Source organism: Canis aureus, chromosome 2 (assembly GCF_053574225.1).
Source record: "Canis aureus isolate CA01 chromosome 2, VMU_Caureus_v.1.0, whole genome shotgun sequence".
In the NCBI taxonomy this organism is placed as follows: domain Eukaryota; kingdom Metazoa; phylum Chordata; class Mammalia; order Carnivora; family Canidae; genus Canis; species Canis aureus.
The window spans coordinates 56,380,942-56,405,656 of NC_135612.1; the positions used below are offsets into that span (position 1 = coordinate 56,380,942).

The 24,715-nt window shown below is 39.8% G+C and overlaps 1 protein-coding gene across 3 annotated transcripts in view; it reads left to right on the forward strand.

Moving 5' to 3' along the window:
• ADAMTSL3 (ADAMTS like 3) overlaps nt 1-24,715 on the forward strand; it is a 338,072-nt gene that overhangs the window by 188,492 nt on the left and 124,865 nt on the right. For all 3 annotated transcript variants that reach the window (XM_077874049.1, XM_077874059.1, XM_077874055.1), the window contains exons 10-15: nt 8,608-8,719; nt 14,090-14,228; nt 15,308-15,358; nt 16,199-16,403; nt 18,482-18,629; nt 20,201-20,285. In XM_077874049.1, the coding sequence (XP_077730175.1) occupies nt 8,608-8,719; nt 14,090-14,228; nt 15,308-15,358; nt 16,199-16,403; nt 18,482-18,629; nt 20,201-20,285 (740 nt within the window). The remainder of the gene's footprint in view (nt 1-8,607; nt 8,720-14,089; nt 14,229-15,307; nt 15,359-16,198; nt 16,404-18,481; nt 18,630-20,200; nt 20,286-24,715) is intronic.

The window sequence follows — 24,715 nt, forward strand, 5'->3', positions numbered from 1 at the left end:
AGATATGCAAGACATTTAGGAGCAGCATGCCCACAAGGGACAGGCAAGATGGAGCCGAGAGAGGCCAGGAGGGATGTCCAGCTATAGGGAAGATCTGACCACAAGCAGAGGAGAGAGGGAAGGAAGGACAGTTGGGTGGGAGCATCTCAGATTGGAGAGCAGTTCTAGAGAATTCAGCAAGGCTGCAGGAGAGTCTCTGAGCCAGAGTCATCTTATCACATGACACAGTGTCTCCTGGGAAATGGCCAGTCTCGGACCCCCTGGGTGGGAGCAGCCCACAGCGAGCTTGACTTGGGATGGGCACTACCGATCAGTTATGCTCTGCAGTTGTGTGAGCAAAGGCACGATCACGTTGGGCCCCACACCTGGCAAGGCAGCTGTGCCCACTATGATCACGTGGGACAATCATGCGTTAGCTAAGACACGTGGGGGAGGCATGAGCACCGGAACAAAAGTGAGCCTTTGGCAGGATGGGGAAGGGAAGTGGATATTGGTCAGCAATTAAATGCATCTGCTCCGATAAGGTCATCTCTTTATGGAAAACATCTGGGTTTAATGCCTTTTCTTTCTTTTTCTTCCTCTTCTCTTTCTTTTTGGGGATAATGGGTGGGACTCAGAAAACCATTTCAGCCCCTCTTAGGCTTATTGATTTATTTAGGGTTCTATTGTTAAGCCAGTTTTGGAATTTGTATTTTGCTAGAGAAGTATCCAGTTCATCTAATTCTTTCAAACTTTTCAAATGTAATAATAGTATTGCCTTAGCATTAAAAAAAAAAAATCTCACTGTACTTCTAAGTAACTATGTCTCTTCCACTGGTTCCTTGTCTCATTTTTGTTTCATTCAGACCCTCCAAAGATTTGTCTCTGAGACATATAAAAACCAGATTTTTGTCTTTTTAACTCCCAAGTTTGAAAACTATGTGATTTATATAAATTTTAATTTTTTCTTTCCTTTATCTTCACATGGGTTTATTTTGGTGTTGTATTTTTAGTTTCTAGAGCTCAATTCTTAATTCATTTTATCTTCAACCTTTTTTCCCCTCTGTTACATGTATTTAGGGCAATCAGTTTTGCCATACAAAAGCTCTTAATTTTGTTGTAGTGTAAGCTATCAACTTATAACTTTATGTTTAGACAATTTATATTTGTGTGTTAGGAGATTTTTGTCTCATTCAGGGTCATGAAACTATTCTTCTGTGTTTTCTTCTAGAAGCCTTATTGTTTTACCTGTTGTATTATGAGCTATAATCCACCCAGAGTTGATTTTGCACACGTTGTGAAGTAGAATCTATATCTTTTTCCACATGACTATCCAGTTGACCCAGTGCCATTTGGTGAAAAGACAGTCCGTTCCCCATTTGTCTTAAATCCCAAACTGTATGTGTGTGGATCTGTTTCTGGACTCTATTCTGTTTCATTGATCTGTGTAGTACCATCATAACTTAATTACCTTATATTAAAGCAAGTCTTGATATTTGCTAGTGTAAGTTTTCCCACTTTGTTCTTGAAGATGATCTTTGATATTACTGACTCTTCGCATTTCCATAGCAACTTTTAAGTATGCCTATCAATTTTTATAACATTCTTCTGGATTTTGATGGGAATTGCACTCAATCTATTTGTCAACTTGGAGAGACCTGAAAACTTTCCAATACCAAATTTTTCAATCCATAAATATGGTATATCCATCCATTTATTTAAAAATTCTCTCATGTTTCTAATTTTTAATGTTTATGTCATATATTTTTTGTAAATTTATTCCCAGTTTGTTATTTTGATGTTATCATAAATGACATTTTTTTCATTTTCAGTTTATTTGCCAGTTATGGAAGTCTTGATTTTTTGTATATTGGCTTTCTATTTTTACTATATTCACTTATTAATACTAATAATTAATATATTCTTTTGTAGTAGATATATAAACAATTATGACACCTACAAATATGGTAATTTTGTTTCTTCTTTTCTAATCTTGTATATTTTATTTATTTTTCTTGCTACATTGTACTACTTAGGATATTTGATATGATATTGAGTAATAGTTGACAGAAGCTATGTTTGTCATGCTTCTCATTTCAGGGACAATGGACCCTGTAATTCCCCATCATGTATAATGTTTGCTAAGAATTTTTGATAACTATTTTATCCAATGAAAGAAACTTTTTTTGGATAACTTTTTTATCCAACGAAAGAAACTTTTTCTAATTTGCTTCATCATAAATAAATGTGGAATTTTATCAAATGCTTTTTCTACATTTTTTGGAGTGATCATATGTTTTTTCCTTCATATATTGGGCTGTTTTTTTCCCTTCAGTATACTGAATTATGTTGATTTCTAAGTGTTAAACCCATATTACCTTCCTGTAGTAAACTTCACTTCGTCATTATCATTATTATATTTTATTAGTATTTATTATTTCATTATTAATAAAAAGATATCCTTTTATGTATCACTGAGTATAATTTTAAATTATTTTATTTATGATATTTTTGGTAGCTATGTCCAGGAGAGGTTTTTTGTTTTTCTTGTAATGTATTCATGTCAAGTCTTGGTATTAATTTACACTGTCTTTATAAAACAAGTTTAGAGTGTTTTCTGAGTTCTTATTCTCTGCAATAGTATGTATAAAACTGGTGTTATTTCTTCTTTAAATATTTGGAAATACTCAACAGGAAATTCTTAGAAGTGTGTGTTTGGGGTCTTTAAAATATATAGAACTACTCAGAGTTTTAGTTGCCTTTTATGTCAGTTTTGTTTCATGGACTTTGTCTATAGGTGTACCTCATTTTATTGCAGTTGGTAGATACTGTATTTTTTACAAAGGTTTGTGGAAATCCTGCATTGAACAAGTCTATTGACACCATTTACCCAACAGACTTTGCTTATTTTATGTCTCAGTGTCACATTTTGGTAATTCTCAGAATATCTCAAAATTTTTTGTTATTACTCTCTTTGTGATGGTGATTTGTGATCAGTAACAACATCTAGCTGAAAGCTTACCATGTGAGCTTATTTTTTTGAGCTTATTTTTTTAAATAAAAGTATTTTTAGTTTTTAATTTTTTTAAGATTTTTTATTTTTAAATAATCTCTACATTCAACATGGGGCTTAAACTCAGGACCCTGAGATCAAGAGTTTCATGCTCTACTGACTGAGCCAGCCAGGTGCTCTGCAATAAATTTTTAAATTAAGGTACATACATTATTTTCTTAGACATAATGCTACTGAATGCTTAATGTGCTATATAATATCACTTGTATATGCACCAAGGAACCAAAAAATTCATTTGACTCATTTTATTGTGTTGAAGCAAATGGTGGATATTTGTCATTTCTAATAGCTGAGTAATATTCCATTGTATACATAAACCACATCTTCTTTATCCACTCATCTTTCGATGGACACCGAGGCTCCTTCCACAGTTTGGCTATTGTAGACATTGCTGCTAGAAACATCGGGGTGCAGGTGTCCCGGTGTTTCATTGCATCTGAATCTTTGGGGTAAATCCCAAACAGTGCAATTGCTGGGTCGTAGGGCAGGTCTATTTTTAACTCTTTGAGGAACCTCCACACAGTTTTCCAGAGTGGCTGCACCAGTTCACATTCCCACCAACAGTGTAAGAGGGTTCCCTTTTCTCCGCATCCTCTCCAACATTTGTGGTTTCCTGCCTTGTTAATTTTCCCCATTCTCACTGGTGTGAGGTGGTATCTCATTGTGGTTTTGATTTGTATTTCCCTGATGGCAAGTGATGCAGAGCATTTTCTCATATGCATGTTGGCCATGTCTATGTCTTCCTCTGTGAGATTTTTGTTCATGTCTTTTGCCCATTTCATGATTGGATTGTTTGTTTCTTTGGTGTTGAGTTTAATAAGTTCTTTATAGATCTTGGAAACTAGCCCTTTATCTGATATGTCATTTGCAAATATCTTCTCCCATTCTGTAGGTTGTCTTTGAGTTTTGTTGACTGTATCCTTTGCTGTGCAAAAGCTTCTTATCTTGATGAAGTCCCAATAGTTCATTTTTATATCCTTTTATTATTTCTTCATTGTCTCCAGGATCTGTAGTGAGTGCCTTTTCTCATTCTTGATACTGATTGTTTGTTTCTACTTTCTTTTTAACTTGATCGGTCATTTTGGGGGGCTATTGCTTTTATTAGACTTTTCACAGAAACACATCTTGACTTTATTACCAATTTTAATGTAGTTTCCTTTCTATATCATTAATATCCATTCTCATCTTTATTATCTCTGTTCTTTCACTTTCTCTGGATTCAATAAACTATTCCTTTTTTAACTTTTTGAGTTGACTGTTTAGGTCATTTATTTTCTTCCTTTTTTTCCCATAATACATGTATTTAAGTCTATGAATTTCATTCCAAGTGTGCCTTATATTTTATCCCACAATTTTTTTATGATTTATTTATTTATTTATTATAGACGGCAGAGAGGCAGGAGGAGGAAGAAGCAGGCTCCATGCAGGGAGCCCGACATGGGACTCGATCCCGGGACCCCAGGATTGCGCCCTGGGCCAAAGGCAGGTGCCAAACTGCTGAGCCACCCGGGGATCCCCTTATTCCACAAATTTTGATATGAAATCTTTTCCATCATCATTCAAATTGTATTATAATTTTCATAGTGATATATTCTTTGATTTATGGAATATTTAGAAGTGTCTTATCCAAGTATGTAGAAATTTTCCAGTAATCTCATCATTATTTTATAGCTTCATTTCACTTTAGTCAAAGAACATATTCTATATTATGTTTTTTTTTTTGAAATCTGATGAAACTTAATTGGTGGCTCAGAACATAGCAAATATTAGAAGATATGATGCATCATCTTCTGTTGTTGATCACTGTTCATATGTCAATTTTATCATGGTATTATTAATGGTTTTATTAAAAACAATAGCCTACTAAAAAAAATAAATAAAAATAATAGCCTACTGGTTGTTGTCTGCTCATTCTATTAGTTACCATAAGAGATATGGTAAAACTGCCACTGTGACTGTTCCTTTATTTAGTTCTTTTCTAATCTTGTTAATTTCAAATTATTTATCTTTGAGGCTAGATTGTTAGGCACATTCACATTTAGAGTCGTTACCTCTTCTAGTGATATGACTGTTTTACCCTTATGAAACTATTTTCTTTCAGCACTTTAGAGTCTGAAAGTCTTTCAGTGCTGATAAAGTCTTTCAGCACTTTATCGCTCCATTGTCTTCTGGCTTCCGTTAATTCTGTTGAGAAGTCAGCTGTTGGTCTTATTTTTGTGCCTTAGGAGGTTTTGCTGCTTTTAAGTGTATTCTCCTTGGTTTTTGTTTTCATCCATTTGACTGTGAGGTAATTAGTGGCTCTCTTCTGCTTGAGGTTTGTGGTGCTTCACAACTCTGGTTTCATATCCACCATCAAATTTGGAAGATTCTCGTTTATTGCTCCTGCACATTTATTTCTATTGCATTCTCTCTGTTCTCTTTTTCTGGGGCTATAGGTATATACTTTTATCTCTCAATGTCTACTTTCCAGTACCTTCTTACCTGTCCATTTGCTGATTCTCTCTTCAAGTATGTGTAATCCAGGGGCCAGCAAATCCTAGCCAGCAAGCTGATGGCTTGTTTTTGTAAGTGGAATTTTACTGGGACACAGCCAAAGCCATTTGTTTATAGATTGTGGCTGATTTTTCACTATACCAGCCACATCAAATAACTGAAATGGGGATGATATGGCCTGAAAACTATAATGTTTACTATCTAGTTCTTTATGAAAGTATTTGCTGAACTCCAGTCTAATCCACTGTCAAGTCTATCCATTGAGATACTGATTTAAATGATCATGCTTCATACTTCTAGAATCGCCATTTTATTTATTTATTTGCTTACTTATTTAAGATTTTATTTATTTTATTATTTGAGAGAGAGAGTGAGTGAACATGCATGGAGGTGGGAAGGGGAAGAGGGAGAGGGAGAGATAGGCTCCCCACTGAGCAGGGAGCCTGATGCGGGGGCTGAATTCTAGGACCTGGGGATCATGACCTGAGCCAAAAGCAAATGCTTAACCAACTGAGCCACCCAGTCACCCCTGCCATTTTATTTTTATTGTAGCTTCTTGTTTGTAGTAAAATTCTCTCTCTTGTCATTTAGTTTCTTTTTTAATTATTTATTTATTCATGAGAGACACAGAGAGAGAGAGAGGCAGAGACACAGGCAGAGGGAGAAGCAGGCTCCACACAGGGAGCCCAATGTGGGACCCGATCCCGGGACCCCAGGACCACACCCTGGGCTGAAGGCAGGCATTAAACTGATGAGCCATCCAGGGACCCCCGTTATTTAGTTTCTTAAGCATTGTAACCACTGTATCTTAGCTTAGGCTTTCTAAAAAACAGAGCCTAAGGAGAGCTGTGTGCTAACAGTGGTGCTGTAATACCCTGGGATTAGAAGGAGTATTGTGAGACATGAGCTGAAGCCAAAGCTAGAGTTAGAGGGGGTGGTGGCAGTATATATAGGTGTTTAAATTTCTATCAGGTGATGCCAATATCTGGATGTTCTGTAATTCCACTTATAGTCTATTCCTCCACCTTTTTTGGTTGTTATTAAAATTTACCTTTTTGTGTGCCTAGTTATTTTTAAGTTTTTCTATGTATAGTAGATGAAAGATTATAGATATGATTTGACACTGGATTAATTTCTGCTTTTGGAACACAGATTAGCAGCCAATTACCTTCAGCCAACAGGAATTGAAGTAATTTGAACCTGGCCTTTCATTCCCTTTGAAAATTGGTCTACTTCCAGTTCACACTTTTTCCTAGGAGAGAGCTTTTTGGGGTCTCAGTTGGGTGCCTGGGGCATTTACCAGTAAGGCATCAGCTTGGTGGATCTTGGGCTCCAGTGTTTGTTCTCAGCCACACGAGTCTGATGACAGGTCTGCTCAGCTTCTCAGCCACTCAGTCACCACTTGCATGATGGAAAATGCCTTCAGCAGAAATGTGGTGCCAGAGGGGGTGCCAAGTGTTATGCTCACCTCTCTGGGCTTTCTTTGTGTCTGGGCTCTTGGCCCTGCAAACACTCACTAGTATGGTAGTTCTCTGGTGCCTTCAACTACATTAAAAAATATTTTAGGCAGTGTTTTCACTTATTCTCACTGGCAGGATTCATCAGAGACAAGCCATTCTTCCATAGCTAGAGAAAAACCTTTTAGAAATGTTTTGTGCCCCTATGACCACTGTACACTCCCTCCCCCACCACACTGCCCTGCCTCTCCTCCCCAACAACACATCTCGTGCTGGACTTTTTATACTGTTTTATAATCAGATACATCAAAGTATTATTTTTTTTAGTCAACTCTTATTTATTGACATTTATAAATAAGCTTTTACTGATTGATTTCATCATTACTGTTTCTTGTATCCACTACCTTCTTCTGCTTTTCTATTATTAGTCTTGTTTGGTACCTTTTAGTAGCTTTTTCTTTTTTTTTTTTTTCCGATAAGGGTCTCAAGTGGTAAAGTTTTGGTCATTTTGTGTCTGAAAATATCTTTATTTCATTGACTATGATTGTTAATTTGATTATAGATCATTCATAGATTGATAATTGATCTTTGATTATTGGTTAATAATTTAAAGAATTCTAGATGAAAAGTTATTATTCCTCGTCACTTTAAAGGTATGATTTTGTTTTCTTGAATCCAGTGTTTGCTGTGAGAAATTTGATGCCAATGCTTTGTAGGTAATCTTATTTGTTTCTTTCTGAACTTTTAAGATTTTTCTTTATCTTGGTGGTTGTAACTTTTTAAAAATGTCTGCTCAGAACTTGATAAAAATTTTTTGAACCAAGTATACCTGTCTTTCTCAAGGTCTAGGAAATTCTCAGCAATTACATCATCAAATATCGGCTACTCATTATTTACTCTAGGTCTCTGACCTGAACTCCATCCATATGTGATGTGTGTTGGCATTTCTGGATCAGTTCTGCATGAACTCAACTTCTTTTTCATCTTTCTTTTTCTGTTTTTGCTGCATCAGTCCTGCAGCAGTACCTCCTTCTTCCCTCTGCTTGCACATGCACTGTGGTACCCTTTCCCCTCTTTAGTTAGATTCTGGAGCGCTAGTAAACATCATGTGTAAACACTATGTATTTCTGTGTGTTTGCGTTTTTGCTGTTGTGCTTTCAGAAAACCTTTTTGAAAGTATTTGCTTAAGGATATTATTATTGAAAGTGTAAGAATCCCAGTTATGTGCCATGTTGCAAACAAACCCAGCCTGTCCCAGTCCCTGCTCTCATGGAAATTAAAATCAGATATATCAGATAGGAAAAAGAAGTTACACAAACAAACAAGCCCACCTACACATTTGAGAACTCATTCACAGGCATGGAATCCTCTGGAAGGATGACTCCAGGGAGACTGGTTGAAGATCTGTTGAGCCCCCATGTATGCCAAACCTAAATGAAATGTTATCACATGTTAGAATTTTTGGAATTTTCATGTGCCATAGTTTGTTGTGATTGATATGTGATTGTCTACCTACATTAGTGAAATAGATTCATCACATTTGGAAAGGTGCGGGAAGCACTACTCGGTGTATGCAGATACATGACCACAGTTCTCTCTGTCCAGACCAGGTACACTGTGGCCAAAGACAGTGTTGTCCAGTTCTTCTTCTACCAGCCGATCAGTCATCAGTGGAGACAAACTGACTTCTTTCCCTGCACTGTAACATGCGGAGGAGGTGAGGCACAGACTTCATTTGTGAATGCCAGGGCTCAGAGTTAGAAATGGCACACTTGTGTTTTTTGAAGCTGACTTCAAAATTGGTGTTTGTGTAATACATGGCATCCTACTCAGCAGCTGGAATGCAGTGGTATTATCTTTATTCTTGAAGACAGATGAAAACAGGATTTGGAAAACACTTTTTACTTATAGCAAAAAGCAGGAAACATATTTACACTAATTCTTGAGTATCTTGTTTTGATTATTCTTAAAGCATGTATTATTTTTAATTATCCATGGAAAACCTGAAAAACAGAGAGACCAGGTTGCTTGCCCTGTCTGATCGAGTCAATGGATGCATTGGTTCTAACATTTAGATTTTCACCCTATCCTCCCTCAGGTACCAAAACAGAACTTACCAAAGACAGAAGGGGTAACTGCTAAGTGGTGAGGGGGAGAGCCTGCTCACTGCTCACTTAGTTCAGAGATTTCACAGGCAGCTGAGGAAGGCTCTGGGCCAGTTAACCCAGGGCTCTGCACATGTGCTACACATATTTGCAGGCTCATGTGGGGGATCATCATCTGTTTAATATGGAGGAAGTGTCTGCCTGGAGGAAATGAGGAGGCGACCAGAGCCTCCATTGAGATAAGTCTCTTTTAATGAACTGAATTTTTAAATTGAAGGTAAATGGTTCAACACTCGTGCCACCCCAGGAACCACAGTTACTAGAATTGCTCGAGGGACTCAATGCTGATACTTCCTCTCAAAGCACCGGGCAACAGTGCTGAGCATTTACGTGTATCAAACCATGAGCTAGGGCACTCATCTTCACATTTGTTCTTCCAAACAAACCTGTGAAAGATCTCTTTTCATGCCTATTTTTTTTAAGATTTTATTTATTTATCTAATAGAGACACACACAGAGAGGCAGAGACATAGGCAGAGGGAGAAGCAGGCTCCCTGCAGGGAGCCCGATGTGGGACTCGATCCCGGAACTCCAGGATCATGACCTGAGCCAAAGGCAGACAGACATCTGCTCAACCACTGAGCCACCAGGTCCCCCCACCGCCGCCACCGCCCGCCCCATGCCTGTTTTATGTGTGAACAAACAGAAACATAGAAAAGCTAAAGAATGAGCTTCTGTTTGCTCAGCTAGTGGACAGCATGGCTAGGATCTAGCTCCAGGTCCGTCTGCTGCCAGAGCCCCATGCTCTAACTGATTTTCTTCTTATATCTCCCCCAACCACCTACCACACTTGGGAGCAGATCAGAGTACGCAGGCTCAGGTATGGTTGTGTTTGAAGGACTAGAATAAATCCTCCTCCTTCAGCCCAGCCTAAGTCAGCCCGGCCCCAAACCACTGCTTCCCTGCAGGGCTACAGAATATCAGCTTATACAGAGAGCCACAAACTGAGTGCAGCTTCTGCCTTTTCTCCCTTAAACCACAGGCTTATCATGGAGGGCTCCTCAGCCAGCATCAGGTTCTCCTGAATGTGTACATCAGACCGCTCTCTTCTGGGATTTAGGCTCCTAGTGAAAGCAGGAGGCAGGTGCTTTGTGGGACCACTGAGTAGCCCAGACCACAGAAGGAGCTGGTGTTGCTGGGAATGGAAGAGAAACAGTCTGGGGGTTGCATGGGGCTCTAGAAACAAGGTAAAAAGTTAACCTTCCAAGTGAGTTCTTCTTGGGCCAGGCGTGGGCAGTAGATTCCTAGATTATGATCTGATAGCAGTGATTCTCAAAGTGGGCTCCCTGGGCCAGGAACATCACCACCTCATGGGAACTTGTTGGAGATTCAGATTCTTGGCCCCTACCCTGGACCTGCTGAATCAGAAACTCTGGGACTGGGGTCCATCAATCCTGTGCAACAGTCCCTTCAAGAGATTATGGTGCAGTTTCAAGCTTAAGAACCACTGTTCCCTATGGGACACTTGGGTGGCTCAGTGGGTTAAACATCTGCTTTCAGCTCAGGTTGTGATCTCAGGGTCCTGGGATTGAGTCTCGCGTCAGGCTCTCTGCTCAGTGGGGAGCCTGCTTCTCCCTCTCCCTCTCCCTCTCCCTCTGCCTGCTGCACTCCTTGCTTGTGCACATTCTCTGTCAAATAAATTCATTCATTCATTCTTAAAAAAAAAAAAAAGAACCACTGCTCTCTAAAGCAATGGCTTTGGATATCGGCTGTAGCCATATTAACCTCACTGCTTTTGCGTATCTGTGTTACCCCTGTACTATAACTTACGTTTTTTTTTTTCTTTCAATGGACCTTTTAAAAATTTACATAAACATAGGCACCAAAAAGGATCTAATATGATCACCTCAGAGTGGAAAACTGTGATCTGTTGCCATAAATAGAACACAATCGCAAAAATAAATACGACGGAAACAAAATGCTGGAGATCGTCTTTAAGTCCCTGCCAGAACCTCACGTTCTCTCAGGCCATTCTTGTTTCCCCCTGAACGTGAAATCTGGTTTTGTTGAACATGCTGAATATTGTTCTCAGGCAGAAGCTCCTTCAGAGCTTTGAGCCAGTGACCTTGCAACAGTGACCCCAAGGAAATTCTTACAACACATTTAGTCTTGTTGAAAGCTGATTGAGGTGAAACAGTGTTTGGAATTGAGACCATGATCTGCGTCAGTTCCATGAGTCTTTCCAGACCTGGGCCTCAGGCTCATTCTGGCCAAACTTGTTCTCCAAAAATTGTGTGACAACATTTACATCAAGAGGCAGTGTGGCCATGGAGCTTAAGTTCAGGGACCTGGACTCACTCCTTGGCTTTGCCACTACTTTGCTCTGAGATATCTTTGAACATCAATCTGATCATCCATAAACAGGATGATCCCCCCTTCTCTGCAGCATCATTGGGAGACAAAATGAGAGGACATATGTCAAGGAGCCCAGAACAGTGCCTGGTAATTAGTGAGTGCTCGGGAAATACCTGTTATGTCAGAGTCTAGACAAGCCTGAATCTTGTTAACAATGTCTCTGCATGATCTACAGAGTTCTGGCCGTCCCCACTCCTGGCATTTTCTGGTGATGAATTATGAGATACATACATGACTCAGTGCTGATAGTGAAAAGCTCTCTGGCGAAGTGGGACATATCTATAGATCCCTCCTTGTACACTTGATATCCAGAAGCAGAATCCTACCACCTCAGAGTCATGTGGGTCATGGCTCCAGGGAACACAGAGTCTCTCATGGCCCCCAAAACAAAAGCAAAGAGCTGGTGGGGCTTTTTTTATTCTTACTCAGCAGGAAAACAAACATCTCTTTCTTTTTAATTTATTTGCTAACTCTAACAGCCAGTTATTCAGAGAGATGTTCCTGTTCAGACACAGAAGATAAAAGAGAAGCTTTCCACTTTCTGGGAGGGACATTTGTAATGGGATTTGGCTTAGTTCCGTTGATTAAATCCTTGGAAGGAAAACAAATATGTCTCATACATGGGGACCAAAGGAAAGACACACTCAGCCCTGCTAGAATCATGGATGGGAGCACCTAGCAGTGAGTCTGCCCACCAAGCAGAAGCAGAGTGGTAGTTGTAAGAACAGAGGCAGACTTTAGGCTGCTTTTGGGGGTTCCCCTTGCAGCCTGCCATTTTGTGCACACTAGCAGAATCTCAGTACATTTGTTCATAATATAGGATAGGAAGCCAATCTGCCTTATTTCCTTCTCTTTAAGTTATCTCTGTACTGCCATAAAATTACAGAGGAAAATTGTCTCTCCTAAAATGATAAACACCTGTATGCTTTTTGTCTCCTAGAAGTATATTTCCATTTAGAAGAAAGATTTTTCTTTAATTCAAGGAGCTATAATCTCATTCTATTCTTGTGTTGGAGGAAATAAAAACACACACATAAAACCCACAAGGAGAGAATTACCAGAATTTAATTATATCAGTAATCAAGTGTACATGATATATGAAAAGGCCATTTCTGAGTGGTCAGATAATCAGGGGACTTAGTTCCCTGCTTCCTAAGATACTTGGATGGACTTTCCTGGTCTCATCTGTAATCATCTACGTGGGACTCTTAAGATTAGCCTGGAGAGAGTTCTGGGATCACTGCTACCATCTGATATTGTAGACTCTCTGGCAGATATTGGCACCCGAGTAACATTTTATTGACTCCATTTGGATTTTCGTTCTTGCGGTTTCAACCTTGCTTTTTATAATGCATACCAGTCTGTCCTTCTGCACTCAGCTTACATCCAAGCCATGGCCTGCAGAAAGCTGTCTAGTGGTTTATAAAATCAGATTCCTCTCGACAATCAAGCCCTTAAATGTATTTTTAGACCTTTAGACCAATTGGCTGTGGCTGAGAGCTTAGCTTTGGGCATTTTTTTTTTTCCCTGAAGAGCTCATTCTGGTTTTGAAAAATTGCCTTTTTTTTTTTTTTTAACTTAGCATGACACTTATGTAGTGACAGGAAACCTGGAATCAGATATTTCAGGAAATAGAAGCTTCATTTTGTGAGTTTTTAAAGTTTATAGCACTCATCCATTTGGAATGTTCACTTTCCTTAGAGATGACAATTTGAATTTAATAGAATCGGAAGTGAGTCTTGATCCCTTCTCCTCTGAAGCCTTTGGAGGCAGGGGGCGGTATAGGAGATGGATTTGGGTTCTCCCTATAATGCTTACTTCCCTAGTTAGAGAAGTTTGTTGGCATCAGAGATGCCCCCACATCCCCCAGGACAGCAAAAGAGTGAAACGTGGTATACGCCAGCAACAGGATATTAAGCAGTGGGAGGAAGCACCTACCAGGCACATGGGTAGCTCTCGACAATGTTATGTTGAGTGAGAAAAGTAGAAAATAGAATAAGATTTAAAATACTTATTTAGTTAAAACAGATACTCTCAAACAACATTACATAAGGCAGATGTATATTTAAGAACATATAAACAATGAACAGATATCTCTGGGGGAACCGAGAGGCGGGTGGTGACAGGCAAAGAGGGGAAGTCATGGGGACGGTCAGGAGACAGGCCAACGAACGGACCTCTGCCCCAAGGTTCAGGTATTCTATAAAGGAGTCTGTTGTAACTTTCTCGTTGAAAGTGCTTAGACTACTGTAATCAGTTCCAGTAATCATTCCCAATCTTGGCCACACATTTTAGTTATCTTAGAAGAACCTAAAAATGGTTCAAAACAAAACAAAATAAAACACGATTTTCTAGACCAAGCCACAACGTTTCTGGCTTCATTGGACCATGAAGGGACTCAGGCAGTGATGTGTGCTAGAATTTCCCAGGGGTTCCATTGTGTAGCCAGGGATGAGAACCATTGAGTTAAATTTCTTGAGGGGAAAAAAAACTGTGTGGCAAGTGATCACTGCCACGTGAAAAGGACACCATTCAGTATTCAGAACTGCCTTTTCTTTTTCCGTTAGGTTATCAGCTCAATTCAGCTGAATGTGTGGATATCCGCTTGAAGAGGGTGGTTCCTGACCATTACTGCCATTACTACCCTGAAAACGTAAAACCAAAACCCAAGCTGAAGGAGTGCAGCATGGACCCTTGCCCATCAAGGTTTGCATAATTACCTGTGGGTTTTGCTCTAAAAAGAAATAAATCAACTGTGGCTGAGACTGATCAGTCTTTGCAGTGACCTTTGCACCATGTGACGTTGAACACATGCCAGTGGCCCTATCTGTGTTTGTAACCTTGCTCAGCAGGGACTAGGCTCACCAGCTCACTGGTCTGGGGCTCTCCTGTCTGGTCGTGTGTGTGCGCTTGGATACTTGCCCCTTTGTCACGAACCCCTTTGAGTATCTCCTGCATACACAATAGGAAAGATCTCTTCGTCCAAGTATGAGGTCCTGTCCATCTGCTAGTCATAAATATCTTGAACTCACCATTTTCACTTTTAAACTGGGTCACCCATTACCACGTTTTGACTTTTGAAGTGTTCACATTAAATTCGGTATAAATGATGCATTGTGCAAGGAAGTAAAAAGTTTTAATGCCAAAGCAGAAAAGCTATGCATAAACTATCCCTGTTGCATAATTTAGTACCTGCTGACTTGGATTGCCTGGGGAAGTTTCCTGGCTTTACTACAGTATCTTAAAATAACAGCACAATATCAAGTCCCAGAATCCCCCCGACATCTGCCAGCTGGCTGCGGCAGAAGTGTGCAAGTGGAAAAGGAAGCATTCTCAGTGGATTTCATTTCCTATCACTGAACTGCCCATTTCCTGTAATCCCAGGTGAACATAATTATTAATAGAGACCTTTTCAAAGGACAAATTCTATGAAATAAAGTTTTTCTGAATATTCTTACTAATATGATAGTGTGTTAATATCATTAATATATTATATCCAAAAAATATTTTAGATGATAAAAAATAGATTTATCTAAATTAAGAAACACTCTTTCCTTCCACTAGTTTCTGTATTTTCATATAACTGGGGATGGCATGTGCTGGAAATGTTCCTAAAAATCAAAAAGTTGGTGGCTGAGCTTTTAGGAAGAGTTCCCAACACTTTGCATAAATAGTTTTCAATCTGAAAGAGCTCTGTCTTTTGGGATGTCAAGTCTATATTGGTCAAACTAATAAATATGTTAATTGATTGAAAAATGACATTGTCCCAATTATTTCATTTGTAGTGATGGGTTTAAAGAGATCATGCCCTATGACCACTTCCAGCCTCTCCCTCGGTGAGTTACGTGTTTGCTTTTTTCCATTCTGCAGTTAGCTCTAAGTAGTTTGCAAGGAATTGTGAAAGATCTGTGGCAGTAGTCTGAAACGTAAGAGGGATAGATATTAGATCCTTTACAGAGAGCTAAGGGAAAGCAGACTTCAACTCCATAATAAGGAAGATCTGTCTAAGAATTAGGGGGTCACCTGGGTGACTCAGTGGTTGAGCATCTGCCTTTGGCTCAGGTGGTGATCCCAGGATCCTGGGATTGAGTCCTGCATTGGGCTCCCTGCAAGGAGCCTGCTTCTCCCTCTGCCTGTGTCTCTGCCTCTCTCTGTGTGTCTCTCATGAATAAATAAATAAAGTCTTTACAAAAAAGAATTAGGTGGAATATGCTCCCTCAAACAGCGACATTTCCCATTACTGGAGGTGTTAATACAGCTTGGGTAACTGGCTAGTACAGAGGGAGCTCAGGCATTGCAGTTGGTCAGGAAATGTGAATTCCCTTTTACACCCAGGTGACTAGTTTCTGACCTTCAGTTTCTGTTATTCTCTAGTAGTATTATCTGTATTTATAATGGAGAGACAGTTTAAAGAATCCTTTCATACCCTCCATTTTAACCAGTGTGATTCTCAGAATGGCCCTGGGAAGGGGCACAAGGGCAGGTATAGTATTCCCTCAGGATCAGAGGAGTGAAGTACCCGTTACTGTGGACTGTGTGTGGCAGTCAAGATAGAAGTCTCATGACTCCAAGCCCTGTGTGCTTTCAACTGAACCACACCTGGCATCCATCACCTTTGTAAGCTTGAAACAAAAAGCAAATGACAAATAATGTATTTTTATTTGTTTGCTTTTGAGCTGGGAACATAATCCTTGGACTGCGTGCTCGGTGTCCTGTGGAGGTGGGATTCAGAGGCGGAGCTTCGTGTGTGTGGAGGAGTCCATGCATGGAGAGATACTCCAGGTGGAAGAATGGAAGTGTATGTATGCTCCCAAACCCAAGGTCATGCAGACCTGCAACCTGTTTGACTGCCCCAAGTGGATCGCCATGGAGTGGTCTCAGGTAAGATTTGAGGACAGGACACTTTTAATTAAACCTCAGACTTTAATCAAGGTGTTGTTGATCCTTTTTTCACATACCCCCTAAAAGATGTTTGCAAAATTATATACCCCTTCACATATATTTAGGTTGATATCTAAAAGTTTTTAAAAATATTTTATTTATTCATTTATTTGAGGGGGGAGGAGCAGAGGGAGAGGAACAAGCAGACTCCTCACCCAGCACAGAGTCCATTGTGGGGCTTGTCCCAGGACCCTGAGATCATAACCTAAGCCAAAACCAAGAGTTGGTTGCTTAACTGCTGATCCACCCAGGTGCCCTGACATTTAAAATTTTTGTGTAAGTTTAAATAATAAGTATCAAAAGACTGTCATTTCTAACATGTTGTGAATGCTGGCATTTTAAAAATAAAAGTGTTATGGCTAAAAAATGTGTCCAGCAGAATGTAAATGCCATGTTAATTTCTACCCTTGCCATCTTTCCCTTAAAAAAAAAACACATGGAGAAGTTCTTCTTGAACAATTTGGATAGTTTACATTTTTTCCCCCTTGAACTCACATTTTCAGTCTACTCTCCCCATAGAAATTTATCTTAATATAAAGTACCTTTATGCTTTATAGTCTTTTTTATTTGTTAAACTCTTACTTTTCTCCAAGAAAATATGTATGGTGATGGAAATTAATTAATTTTATTTGAAATAAATTTATTTTATTTTCCTGTGGCCATTAGGCTTTACGTATTAGAAATAATAAATAGATTTCAAATTTTGGTAAACAGTTTTGTCAATCTTTCTAGAAAATGAGGGGGCCTTGAAAAAATAGTCCATTGCCAGAATGAGAGATGGGTTCAGCAGTAATTTTATTCTTAATTTTTAACTGCAGATTTCTTGTTTTGTTTTGTTTTGTTTTGTTTTGTTTTGTTTTGTTTTGTATGTACACACCAGGAAACCTTGTTCACATAAATAAGTAGCCTGAGGTGGGAGGATTTTATTATAGTAAGATTTTCAGTTATTGAATTCCTGAGTGATGTACCAAAAACCACATTATGATCCTATCATCAGAAATCAAGATTTTTAACTCTATAACCTGCAGAACTTGTTTTCAGCTCTTACAAGTCTCATCTACATGTTTTGTGTTGGCTTTAGAGCTTTTATAGCACTCCTGCCAACACACCCGTATCAATATCATGACTTTATCGTCACTCATAGTTTCAAAACAAAAGGTTGTTAACCAAATCATCTCATTTACCTTTCTTGGCTTTTGATACTTTTCATTTCTTTACAAAAATTAAATACATTCTCAGTAATAAGAATCTGCTATCATTACAGATATATTCAGCTCCAAAGAGGGGTTCTGGAAACATAAATACTGACAGCATTGTTGGAATAAATGTCCAGCTTCCTGAAGAGGAGGAATAGGAGGAGGCAATACTCCTTTGGATTGACCACTTCTGCTATAGTTATACCTTATAATCATACCATTTTCTTTATCTTTGGGCAGAATTTTTGTTTCTTTCTTGGCCAGTATGCAACAGCCTCTCAGTGTCATATATATTTCAAGTAGATAAATCTTGAGGTTGGGGAGTCAGTTTCCCAGAAATAGGGTCTAATGTCAAACCTCACTCAGTTGATTAGAATATTTGTTCAGTGGTCATAAGAGTGGGGTGATTGATCAGAATTTGATTTTTTAATTAATAGTTTAAAAAAGCTTTTCTTTTCCATTCTCACAACTTACTTTGGATAATGTCATAAAAATTTTTAATCAAATTTGAGAAAACTTCTATCAGGTTTCTCTCATATTTGAGCAGAAAGATTTCAGGGCATTTCAGATTTTCTTATGCTGTGGCCTCATCTAAAATACCTTTCAAATGGAGAATTGGAAGGATGCCTTGCAAAAGAGGGGCCCTGAAACATAAGAATCACTGAAAATCAGCTTCTAGCCCCTTCTTTACATGTTTGTCTGACAGGCTTTTTTGCTTAATATTCATGTAAATGAGTGGCTCTTCTTGGCATGAGTCATTAACACCTTTGTGGGTCTGTTCACGAGCAAGACTTTCACTGGCCTCTCATTTCTTCGTTCAAGTGCACAGTGACTTGCGGCCGAGGGTTACGTTACCGTGTTGTTCTGTGTATCAATCACCGTGGGCAGCATGTTGGCGGATGCAACCCACAACTGAAGTTACACATTAAAGAGGAATGTATCATTCCCATCCCATGTTATAAACCAAAAGGTAAGTTTGTGGTATGGAAAACAAATGTGTTTTCCAATATTGTAGCATTTACATTCAACTTAGTTTCTTAAAAAATGGTTTCACCTGTAAATGGCAATAGACCCGTCCACCTATGTAAAGAAGCTGGACCGATGTGTTTAAGTGATCTGGGGGGATGCAGGGTGAAAGTGAGCTGGTATTGACTCAGTACATAGAGAGGGGCTCCTATCTGTCTGGGCTTACACTAATGTTTCTTGGTGTGACAAGAATTACAATAATTTGGTGTAATCCCTGCTTTGAAGAAAAAGAAGCAGGGTGAATGGGAAGAGAAAAAGGTTGGTGTAGAAATGGAGAAGAAGAATAAAGAGGAAGAGGAGGAGGAAATTTCCCCTAGGGTTCTCAGTCTTTGTTCTCACAGTATTTTATACATCCTCTTCGTCATGTGTCCTGTTGCCTACTATGGAATGAATGAAGACTTTCAGCTCCCAATCTAGACCTATAGATACTTCTAGAGTTTCTTTTGTTGTTCCTATTTGTTCCACATGAATTAGCAGAAATGGGTAGCATCCAGGGGCAGGAAGCCTTGGTATCATCTCTCAGATATATGTTCCTCTCTATACAGGATTATTTCCGAATATTTTTGTGAGGTCATCTTTCCAACCCTTATGACAAGTATTTCCTTTCTGAAAATAAGAGAGGGATTATTCCCACCTGTTAGTGCCAAGAAGTCTTCCTTAACATCTTAGAAAGGATAGTAAAATTCTCCTTCATTATTTCAGGGTTCATTGTCCATACAAATAGCCTCATAATCAACCATTGGGCAAATATTGATTTACTGTGTCTGCTTTCCAGAAAAATCATTGGCTTCCATGGAAAGGACAAATCCTGGTTATATAACTTCATCAGGGAAGTCTTGCCTCCTTCCTTATACAGTTGATGGTGCTGTCATAGCACGTTCTTAGTGTCTGTGATTTCTCTGCAGCAGTCCAAAATTATTTCCTTTCTTCTCTCATAACTACTATTTCTTCATATCTTAGGGAGACTTCATGGACAGAAGGGAGCATGCATCTTGCTCCTGCATGATGGTTGTAATTGGTAATGAGTGCCCTCAGGAACTACAACAATCAAATTTTAAGTAAACCAAAGCACAGATTCTCCTCCTCCCAACTTTCTAAACAGCTATGTTATTTGATTTTCTCTAGTGATTTCTTTACTCAAGGGCAACTAGAATTTGTGGCAAAAGAAAGCAAGCTGATAGGCTTGAAGTAAGAGCTTTAATATGTAAATAACAGAGATTGGTGTTAGTTTGCAAAAGGCATTTTTTTTTTTAATAAAAAGGCATTTTTATGTTCACTTGGAGAACATGCTCAACTGTGCTGTGGGATCATCTGGTTGTATTTGGATAATGTGTTAATTAAAAAAATATATATGACAGAAATGCCTTGTTCACTCCAGAAGCTGCTTCATGTCCTGTGCTAAAAGACTCAGCTTGCATTCGCAAAGCATGACTGCTTTATTGATGAAACATTCAGCAAACAATGATCATGTATCCAACTCCCTTAAGCTTGTTGTTTATGTTCCTTTTTTCTTAGAAAAAAGTCCAGTGGAAGCTAAATTACCTTGGCTGAAACAAGCACAAGAAGTAGAAGAGACCAGAATAGCAACAGAAGAACCAACGTGAGTCCAGGGCCATTTATGGGAGTAATCAGGGCATAGCCAGTTAACATGATATATGTAAGTTTTGTACTCACTGGAGTACAATGATACATTTCAAATCCAAATGACCTGAATTTTCAGACTCTAGAGAGCTTGAGCTGGCTAGAATTCTTCTTTATTTCGCAATTCAGCAGTCCCACTTTGGCAGTATTGGTGAGAAGCACATAAAAGAACAGTGTTTGTTAACTCAAAGCAGACCCAGTGGTCTGTTACAATTAAGAGATTGAGGATAATTCCTCAATCTCGATTAACACTTATGATTTGACCAAGGACCATGACAATATTATACAAATAAATCAATCGTTCCATGGTTAAGACAAGGCCATTCTTTGTAAAATCAGTTCAGTTGAAATGTATCAGGGTGGCCTGAGGAATTATAAGGAGAAATCCCAGAGCTGCTACGATATGGAGCAGTGGAAAGAATATGGCTCTGCGCATCTCAGAGTCTAGAACCACCACTTTTAACAATGTGACCTTAGACAAATCTTTAATTTTTCTGTGTCTCATCCTGTAAACGAGCAAGTGGGATTTGATTTCTCCACGGTCCATTGCAACTCAAAAATCCAGTGATGTCCATCCATGTGTGATTTGGCAAATCTGGAGTGTAATGGTGTCAGTGGAAATTGAGAATCAAGAGCAAAGCAAATCAAAGAAACTTCTGGATACAGAGAGATCTAAAGATCTAAAGAGAGCACGGAATCAAAGGTGCTCTGAGATGTTTCATCCAGGAGTCTAGAAGAACAATAGCACCAATGATAGATTCAAGTAATTGGACAGGACAGATGATTCCCTGTCAGACACATTAAGTCTGTGGTGCTGATAGGCTATTTACCAAGAGGGCATTCACAGAGTGTTGTAGGAGGAAGGATCTCAAAGGCAATATGGCCATTTTCCGCTCGGAGCAGGCATTTCTTCTTCAAAACCTTCAGTGACATTCAGAGCTCCCTGCGAGGAGAGACCGCTCATTTTTCTGTTGAACAACCTGACTTATATGCAGGACTTTTCTCTGGTTGAGCTAAATACACCTCCTTCAAATTTTTGCTTTCTAAAACAGAAAAACAAAACAGAAAACAACCCACATCTATGCCCCATCCTCTGTGACAGGTTTTCACAAATTTGAAGAAAACTGGATCCCAAGAGTGTGGTCTTTCCCAAGCTCATCACTCTTTGCCTTTTCTAGTGGTTTTCATGTGTTGTTTTTAGGTCTCTTACCAACCTCATTGCTGTTTTCAGAAGACGCTCATTTGTCAACGTCCCTTCCAACTGGGGTCCCTCCCAGTGAGCCCCAGGGGAATGTGGATTACTTCTCTTTGAGAAGGCACCATGCCTCAAGTGATATGAGCCAAGAGAATTGGAGGGTCCCATTTAGGACACGCATAGAACTTTTCCACATGGACTAGAGAGGAGTTCTGTGCTCATGACTGTAGCATAGTGATCTAGAGGAGGGGGGACGCAAGAACTGGGTGATGCAGGAGAAGGAGTAGTAAGCAGAGGGAAGAGGAGACCCAATGAAGGACCACAGTGGTACAGACCAAAGCATTAAAGTTTTAAGAAAGGGTGTAGATCTAGAAAGCTGAGGGAAAATGATGCAGTCCAAGAAAACGCTGTCTAGATGGACAAGAGAGTCTTTTCCAGTTAATTTTAGAGTAGTATTGTTCAGAGGGTAGAGAAGTAAACATTACAGAGATTTAAGACACGAATTCCCAATTAGAAGGAGGTAAGTATTTGAGTACCGAAAAAGGAGTGAATATTGGTAGGAAAGTTGATGGAAAGAAGTGGTTCTCTGGATGTTTGATTTGTTATTGTTTTTTTATTTGAAGTGAGGATGGCCTTAAATATATTTAAAAAATAATAAAGTTTGTAGATGAGTCAGTTAACATGTCTACACTTTCCAACTGTACAGGAAGGGTGTTGGGCTCAATACTACTGGAACCTTCTCCCTGCTCTGATCTCCTGTGATTCTGTAAGGGAAGAAAGAGATTAGAGATAGCTGAAAGGGAGTGTGCAGTTGTCACACAAGGAAGGTTTAGAGTTTTCATCTAGAATAATATATCCTACCTGGATCTTCTGTCCCCAGAACACAACTAGATTATAATTGCTACTCCTCCTGTGCGTCCTCTCTTGGTTAATGGGGTTGCTGTCCAGTTCCCCAAATCACAAGCCTGGGGTCATTCTTGCCTCTCTCTCTCTCTCTCTCTCTCTCTCTCTCATTCTTCCCTAATATGTAGTTAACTCTGTAGTTCTCTCTGTTCCTACTACCACCCTTTCCAGGTCCTGAACTCACTTCCCGGGACACTTGCAACAGCCTTCTGATTCACTTTCCATGCAGTCCCCTCAAACCCAGATATCCCACAACTCCTGGACAAAGTCTAGCAAAGGCACAAATCTGATTCTTTCTTTCCAACATCGAGACTATCCCAATGGTTCCCCATCTCCCAAAGATTTACCCTCATTCCCAGGGCCAAGCAGACTTAGTGGGTAGGGGGTGGGGGCATCACCCTTCTGGGTTCCCAGCCTCATCCCTGAGCTCTTCCTTGCTTTGCCTTGAGTGGGATCTCCAGCCACATTGAACTGTTGGTTGTGCCTTGCCTACAAGAGGTTGCCACTAACCTCTACACCCCCCCCCATTTTAATATTTTTCTTAATTCAAGTATAGCTGACACAATGTTACATTAGTTTCTGATGTACCACACAGTGATTCTACAAGTTTCTACATTTTGCTATGCTCACCACAAGCGTAGCTACTACCATCTAAGACCACACAAAGCTGTTGCCATACCACTGACTATACTCATTACGCTATGCCTTTCATCCCCGTGACTTACTCATCCCACCACCCCTTTAATCATGCTCACTTCTCTGTTGGGAAGGGATGCCACCTGGCTAAGTCTTTTTTTAAAGCTTTTTTATTATAGAAAGTGTCAAACTTCTATGAAAGAGGAAAGAATAGTATAATGAACCCCGTGTGTCCATCATTTGGCTTCAGTTACCAGGGCCACTCTTGTTCCTCCTGTGCCACCAACACTGAAGCAAAACTCCAGACAGCATGGCACTTCATTTATCAATATTTCAGGATGTGCCTCTAAAGAAGAAGGACCACTACTTTTCTTCCTCCTCCTCCTCCTCCTCCTCCTCCTCCTCCTTCCCCTTCTTTTCTTTCTTCTCCTTCATAACCATAATACCATTTTAAAGTCTAACTGTCAAATCACTTCCACCAGAATCACCTGTGGTGCTACTGAAATGCAGATCTCTGGGCCCCATAGGGTGGACACTGTTGTAGGGAGGGGGGCTTAGTCACTGGCATTTTTGGGGGGCCCCGCCAGATACCTTTTTTTGTGTGTGTGGTAAAATATCCATAACAAAATAGGTGAAGGGGTTGAAGAGGTACAGACTTCCAGTTATAAAATAAATAAATCACGGGGATGAAAAGTGCAGCATAGGGAATACAGTCCATAGTATTTCATCACTTTGTATGGTGACAGGTGGTGATGACCCACCTATCGTGAGGATCATTTTGTAATGTATAAAAATACCAACTCACTCTGGTGTGCACCTGAAATGGATAGAATATCATGTGTAAGTTGTGGTTTGATTTAAAAAATTACCATTTTAACCATTTTTAAGGGCACAGTTTAGCAGCATTAAGTACATGCTGACATGGTTGTGCAGCCAGCACCACCACCCACCTCCAGAACTGCTTCATCTCCCCCAACATAGACTCTGTCCCCATTAGCACTGGCTCCCCGTTTCCCCCTAGCCCTCCCCCCAGCCCCTGGCACCTCCCTTCTGCTTTCCATCTCTGTGAATTTGTCACCAGCATTTTTAGCAAGTGCCCCAGGTGACTTGGGAGGGTGCATCCGAGTTTGGGAACCACTGGATCGGGTAGTCCACAGGGTCCCTTTCATGGTCTGAAAATCCTGTTCATTTTATTGAACTGGAAGGGACAAGATCATGTAAGCTGCATGAGTCCAGGCTCTATTCCTTCCAAACCTGCTCTTAATGTTAGCCTACCTGACTTTGCAGCTGGTTTCCTGCTCCCCTTATTCCCCTTTCCTCCAGAAAGACACCACTCTTTTCTCTCCAGCATGGAAGACTGAGCTCACAGCACCTGTTCCCAGTCCATGCGGCCCCCTCCTCCCTGCTTCCTCTGCCTCTCTCCCTCTGTGGTCTCTATGCAATTTTCCTTTATAATTCACGCTGCTGGCAGATTCTGGCCTGTTCCTGGCTGTCTAGTGTGAAGTTTATAGTTTCCTCCTACCACTTCTGACTCTATTCATTCCCTCAATTTCCAAACAAAACCGCAACATACCTCAGCTTCCAGTTCATCCTTCTATAACCACTGTCTTTTGTGGTTTGGGGATGCTTGCTTGTTGACAATGAAGGAGAAGGTG